We start from the raw sequence: 6,421 nt of genomic DNA, 5'->3' as shown, positions 1-6,421 counted from the left end.
TCCGGTAGTGTCCTGGCGAGCAGTTTAGGTTGACATAACAATTTTCTTTTTTACTTTAAATTGAAATAACCTTACTGATTTTGCTCCGCCAACCTAAACTACTCACCCGGACTCGTTCGGATGCTTCCGGACTAGTTATGTGCTCTCTGGAGCACACCCAGGACACCGATCCGATTCCTATTATTGTTAGTCCGATTCCGACTCCGACCAAATAGGAGCTAACAGGTTGGCTGATAAGTCCCCGGTCTGACACATAGATGGCGCCGCTAGTATTAAATGCATATTATTTTTATATACATAGTACCAACCTTCAAATGATTCGTGTCAAAATTTGACGTCTGTATGTCAATTAGTTTGTGAGACAGAGCGTCTTTTGTCAAGCAACTTTTGTTATTGTGAAAAAAATGGAAAAAAAGGAATTTCGTGTTTTGATAAAATACTGTTTTCTGAAGGGAAAAAATACAGCGGAAGCAAAAACTTGGCTTGATAATGAGTTTCCGGACTCTGCCCCAGGGAAATCCACAATAATTGATTGGTATGCAAAATTCAAGCGTGGTGAAATGAGCACGGAGGACGGTGAACGCAGTGGACGCCCGAAAGAGGTGGTTACCGACGAAAACATAAAAAAAATCCACAAAATGATTTTGAATGACCGTAAAATGAAGTTGATCGAGATAGCAGAGGCCTTAAAGATATCAAAGGAACGTGTTGGTCATATCATTCATCAATATTTGGATATGCGGAAGCTCTGTGCAAAATGGGTGCCGCGCGAGCTCACATTTGACCAAAAACACCAACGTGTTCATGATTCTGAGCGGTGTTTGCAGCTGTTAACTCGTAATACACCCGAGTTTTTGCGTCGATATGTGACAATGGGTGAAACATGGCTCCATCACTACACTCCTGAGTCCAATCGACAGTCGGCTCAGTGGACAGCGACCGGTGAACCGGCTCCGAAGCGTGGAAAGACTCAAAAGTCCGCTGGCAAAGTAATGGCCTCTGTTTTTTGGGATGCGCATGGAATAATTTTTATCGATTATCTTGAGAAGGGAAAAACCATCAACAGTGACTATTATATGGCGTTATTGGAGCGTTTGAAGGTCGAAATCGCGGCAAAACGGCCCCATATGAAGAAGAAAAAAGTGTTGTTCCACCAAGACAACGCACCGTGCCACAAGTCATTGGGAACGATGGCAAAAATTGATGAATTGGGCTTCGAATTGCTTCCCCACCCAACGTATTCTCCAGATCTGGCCCCCAGCGACTTTTTCTTGTTCTCAGACCTCAAAAGAATGCTCGCAGGGAAAAATTTTGGCTGCAATGAAGAGGTGGTCGCCGAAACTGAGGCCTATTTTGAGGCAAAACCGAAGGAGTACTACCAAAATGGTATCAAAAAATTGGAAGGTCGTTATAATCGTTGTATCGCTCTTGAAGGGAACTATGTTGAATAATAAAAACGAATTTTGACAAAAAAAAAGTGTTTTTCTTTGTTAGACCGGGGACTTATCAGCCAACCTGTTACTAGTTACGCCCGAGACGTCTATCGTCTGGGTCGGAGCCGTTCGGAGTCGTTTCGAGCCGCCCAGTGTCGTCCGAAGTCGTCCGGAGTCGTTCGGAATCGTTCGGAATCGTTTGGAATCGTAGTCGTTCAGAGCCATCCGGAGTCGGCCGGAGTCGTTAGGAGTCGGTGTCGGGTGGAGTCCAACAAAATCGGAGTCATTCGTCTAGAGTCGATCGGCGCCAACCGGAAGCGGAGTCTGTTAGAGTCAACTGGAGCCGTCTGATGTAATGTGCTTCTGATCAGGCATTTCATTTCGTTGTGGTTTTTTGTCTTTCACTTTGCACGTACACTTTGTATACTTCTAGTCTGTAAGGCCAGTAGTTCGATGACCGACTCCGGCTTACTCCGGACGACTCCCGCCGAATCCTAAAGACTCCGGATAATACTGGGCGGAGCAATGACCTTCCTGAGTAGTTTCCGCAATTATTGGAGTTGGATCGGAGTTGACTCCTGATTTTTGTCAACTTTATCCATTACTATTCCATACCCATCCGGACTGATCTGGACTGAACCGATGGATACCGGAGTCGGACCGATACGACTCCGGAAAAAATGGTATATACCCATCACTAGTATTGCCTCGAAGAAATCCCTTTTTAGTCAGTCGTTCCTATCTAGATGAAGCAATTTTTCCATTTTATGAGTAGTAGAACAACCGTATCGTGATATACTTGAAAATTGGGCCCATCGGACGGTTTTCGCTTGCTACATCAAAGTACAGCTTTCCATACAAGGTTTATTTTACGGTAGACTTAAAAATCATTTAAAAAAAACCGAAATCTACAATGATTGATTCCCCAGTATCCGTTACCTTAATTAAACTAGCCGCACGAACGATTCATCCCTGCACCCACTGCAAAGATAGTCGTCCGCTTCCGACACCCCGCAGCACTGCCGGTGCATCAGCTGGCCACCGCAAACTTTGCACCCAACCAGCTGGTTCGCCGCATTCCGCCCATTTCCAACCTTGCAGTCAACGGCCGTACACTTGCGCTTGTGCAGATCCTTAAACGCACCCGGCTCACGCTCCCAGGCCGACTCGCGCTGCGGTATGAAAATGCCGACCTCGGCCGCATGCACCCGGAATGCTTTGTTCCAGCACAGTGGACACTTGAAATTGTACCCGGACGTGTAGGCAAACCGCTGCACACACTCGCGGTGCAGCAGCCCGGGCGGACATTCGCTGTCGCAGTGCGTCCGCACGATGGAAAGCGGATTGTAGTCCGGCTCCGTTACCTGGGGCAGATCCTCGAAGCAAATCGAGCAGCGGCGACCCTTCGTCGTCACCGGCACGCGACACCCTTCCGGGAGGTGTTGGTCGCAGTAGGAGCGAAACTCACCGTCAAACTGTGTCACGCAGGAGTTGCTGTAGCCGCAGATGTAGTGATACCGGCGGCCACACCCGGCCTGGGCGCACTCGACCGGGGCCGACGGATGCCGGCAGTAGTAGCATTGCTTTTCGCGATACTCCGCATAGCTGCTCAGCACGTCCGATATTTTAAACCCGGCGATGCCGGCCGGTGTTGAACCATTCTGGGGAATGTTGGTGCCGGAGAGCTAGTACAAACAAGGAGGGAAGAGGTTTAGAGTACGAACATGCTACGCTGAATGTGTGACCCTTTTTTTCTTACCAAACAAAAGTAGTGAGCTCGTATCTTTCGCTGCGTTTTGTACACCTTCTCGACAAACTCGCCGTAGCGTAAGGGGTTGTTTTCGTTCAGCAAACAGATGTCACATTTCTCAACCGTTGCTTGCTTTAGCACGCGCAGCTTAAACAGCGGATCGGAGCAATAGCTCACGTTAAATCGAGTTGTTTCGTTCATATGGCACCGAGAAGAGTACTTTTGTTCCCCAAAGCAACAACCCAAACAGGGCCGCAGGTTGATGAGAAATGGCGGGCTCGCAGCAAACGTAAACAAAAACAAAGCTTGCCATGCAGTTCGACCCAAGCAACAAATTTCGACTGTACGTCGCTGCGACTTCGGCACTTTGATGATCGGACCACTAGAGAAATTGAGCTAAAATTCAGCGATATCAGTTACTGGGTAGAAACAGGGGATGTATCGGTTCCAGGACTGGAGGAAGGTTCATGATTCGTTCCAGGTTCGATATAGGTTCTGGGACAGTTTCAGATACGGAATTAAATCAGCAGCCGTATTTCCATCCGCACGGATTCTTCAACAGTTCCAGTACCGATATTGGATTCAGTATCAGAACACCAAAAGTGGTATGAGCTCGTGTTGGATTCAGATACCATTTTGGGTCCAGTATCAGTTTCGGGAACGGTATGGGATAGTGATCACACATGAAGGCTGATTTTGAATTAAAATAAATGAACAAATAAAATGAAATGATCGGTACCAGCATCGGCGTAGGTTCTGTATCAGTACCAGGATCAGTATGAGTCCAAAAACAGTACCAGCACCGGCATGGCTTCGGTAACCTATTCCATTTCGTAACGCAGAAACCATGTCAAATTAATTAATCCTAAAGATGTTATTCCGATGACTGTTGATGCTTCTTTCTTGATGATAGCCGCTTTGCTGTTCAGATTGAAGATTCTGTATTTCTATAGTGCAATATCTCCGCGCTATGGCTTGCCTTCATATTAATTTTTAATTATACTTAAAAAAAAAAAATCTAGACCTCAACCTCCTTCTAGATTCACGCACTCTACACTAAACCGTGTTTGTCTCTCGATTTAAGCTGCACTGATCTTGTAATTGCCCTGGGCTACTAAAAGATGCCTACAAAATCGTACTTAAAGCGATACTTATTTTCACTCATTTCGATGCGTTTTACGTTCGGAACTAGTTTCGCCAACTCAGCCGTGTTATTGTACTGCTGCAAAATTTCCTTCTTATGGTAGATTACTAGTCGCTTTAGCTGGGGTAAGGGTGGCAGAAAGGTGTGTAGGTCAGGCAGCTTAAATACGTTCTCCAGTACGAGCATTTCCAGGGCAGGCATCTTGGGCAACTCAGCCAGAAGGATATTCGCCAAATCCTGCACGTAAACTAAGTTGAGCCAAAGGAATCGTAGCTGTCGCCAATGTTCAGCGAAACCGTCGCAGACGAGTGATCTTGGTCTTCTTCGTACGTTCGGAGAGATCTTGCACCATTTGACCGATGGAATGCACGCTAGCGATTGGAAATCGAATATAGCCTCATTGTTATACAGCTTCTCCAACCTGGGTAGCTTAACGCCGGCGAACGACAGTGGATGGTCATGAGTTCCTAAGGCATACCAGACGCCTAAGTTACGCAGATGAGTAAGTTTAGAGAGGTGGCGCAATATGTCCGGGTCGTCCACTTTCAAGTACTTCAGCGCCAGTTCCTCCAACCGAGGGCACGAGTCGGCAATGACTTGCAGCATTTTGTCCGGTACATCAAACGCTCCCAAGCGTAACGATTTTAGGTGCGGCATATGCTGAAGAAACTGCCTCAGGTATTCTGTCACGTCTAGTTTATCATTCGATGTTAAGCGGTCAATCACGAGCTCCTCGACCTGCTCCACACGCCACAGAGTTCCTTCCTGCTCGTTGTGCCGAAGATATATTTTGTCCGCGATGCTTTTCTTGTCCAGCTCCAGGCTGACGTCCAGCGAGCGCATATTGGGACAATCGATGAAGGCAGGCAAAAGACACCTAACCTTCAACTTATGAAGCGAGGGGTTTGTAAGTTTCGTAAACTGACAGAAATATTTACCTCCTATAAAAATTGTTCCGTCGGGTCGCTTGTGGCAAAACGTAGCGCTTAGTTCCTGCAGACAGCTCATCTTTGCGATGGCATCCGATACTTCCGTGACCATCTGTTCCGAATCCAGTGCCAAATTTAGATCTAGCACGACCAATTGCTGCAGCCAGTGCGGTGCGAAAATCGTGCTAAATACACCATTTGTATGCTTGGGACCAAACCGACCATACATCAGACTCAGATGTACATGGCGGTAGACGCGTTGCGTGCGCTGTAACATCTTAGTTGCCCGTTGCAATCTTTTGGTGGGTGGTTCTGTGCTGTCCGGATTTTGGCGATCTTTTGTATCGATGCACAGCTTGAAGCGAGAAGTGCAGTATTTGGCGAAAATACGCTCCCAGCGGTGGCAGGTGAGTGAGGCCGATTTTAATGTTTCCAGATCGAGAAAGTCGAAAATGATGTGCATAATCTACAACGCAAAACGGATGAGTAGTTTGTGGTTTGCTTCAACAATCTGAACACACGCTTTCTTACCTCGGGTGGAAGGCTGTCGATAGGGCATTCGGACGAGGATGACTCCATTGTACGTTATTCTTCAAGCACGGATAAAAGCCGGCACGGGTCGTATTATATAGGGAACGCTGTTTTCACACAATTAACGTTGAACCAATATTTCCTTGCGGTCGATTCGCGCCGAATGGTATTGTTTACCTGAATTCATCTTGCTGTCAAAAATGCCAAGATTCCCAAAGCTGCATTGATGAATGTTCATTCCCAAACGTCCAAACCGGGGTTAATGGGCAAAACTATACAGTCTGTTCCCGAGTTGCGCGGCTGTCGCAGTTCATTTGTCAAATCAGTACAATTTACTGCATGAGCTGTCAAATTCTAAAGATTTTTTTTATTTCTAACAGTTTAAAAACCAGAAATCCCAACCACCGCAAATCTACTTAACGACTCCTAAATGAGGTTCAGATTGCAAACCAGGTCTAAACGACTCAAGCTCTCAACCAAAGTCTATATAATACAGAGGTCGATGCATAGCTCGATTTTGGTCCACCATTTTGAAAGCTTATTTTTGACAGTTAGATGAAAAAGCGTTCACAAACGATTCCAAACAACCATACACTTTTTAGGGCTAATTGTGCATTTTGTGCTCAAAACTTAG

The 6,421-nt window shown here is 46.4% G+C and overlaps 2 protein-coding genes across 2 annotated transcripts; both read right to left on the bottom strand.

The window, feature by feature from the left end:
* Positions 1 to 2,277: 2,277 nt before the first annotated feature.
* LOC120958543 (PHD finger protein 7-like) lies at positions 2,278 to 3,568 on the bottom strand. The gene is made up of 2 exons (XM_040381421.2): positions 3,193 to 3,568; positions 2,278 to 3,118 (listed from the first exon to the last, which is right to left on the bottom strand). The coding sequence occupies exons 1-2, from the start codon at positions 3,382 to 3,384 to the stop codon at positions 2,378 to 2,380; spliced, it is 933 nt and encodes a 310-aa protein (XP_040237355.2). The 5' UTR covers positions 3,385 to 3,568; the 3' UTR covers positions 2,278 to 2,377.
* A 453-nt stretch (positions 3,569 to 4,021) lies between these two features.
* LOC120958542 (uncharacterized) lies at positions 4,022 to 6,200 on the bottom strand. The gene is made up of 2 exons (XM_040381420.2): positions 5,788 to 6,200; positions 4,022 to 5,722 (listed from the first exon to the last, which is right to left on the bottom strand). The coding sequence occupies exons 1-2, from the start codon at positions 5,833 to 5,835 to the stop codon at positions 4,298 to 4,300; spliced, it is 1,473 nt and encodes a 490-aa protein (XP_040237354.2). The 5' UTR covers positions 5,836 to 6,200; the 3' UTR covers positions 4,022 to 4,297.
* Positions 6,201 to 6,421: the final 221 nt, after the last annotated feature.

This window comes from Anopheles coluzzii, chromosome 3, assembly GCF_943734685.1.
Source record: "Anopheles coluzzii chromosome 3, AcolN3, whole genome shotgun sequence".
Lineage (NCBI taxonomy): Eukaryota > Metazoa > Arthropoda > Insecta > Diptera > Culicidae > Anopheles > Anopheles coluzzii.
Note: the sequence above shows the minus strand (reverse complement) of the source record. Positions and strands in the feature narration are given on the sequence as shown.

What these genes read in the sequence shown, in the direction of transcription:
- LOC120958543 (XM_040381421.2), bottom strand. Translation starts at nt 3,384, where the DNA reads ATGAACGAAACAACTCGATTTAACGTGAGCTATTGCTCCGATCCGCTG. An exon ending in GAGCTCACTACTTTTGTTTG is followed by an intron (nt 3,119 to 3,192) that starts GTAAGAAAAAAA and finishes TGTTTGTACTAG; the next exon opens with CTCTCCGGCACCAACATTCC.
- LOC120958542 (XM_040381420.2), bottom strand. Translation starts at nt 5,835, where the DNA reads ATGGAGTCATCCTCGTCCGAATGCCCTATCGACAGCCTTCCACCCGAG. An exon ending in TCGACAGCCTTCCACCCGAG is followed by an intron (nt 5,723 to 5,787) that starts GTAAGAAAGCGT and finishes TTTGCGTTGTAG; the next exon opens with ATTATGCACATCATTTTCGA.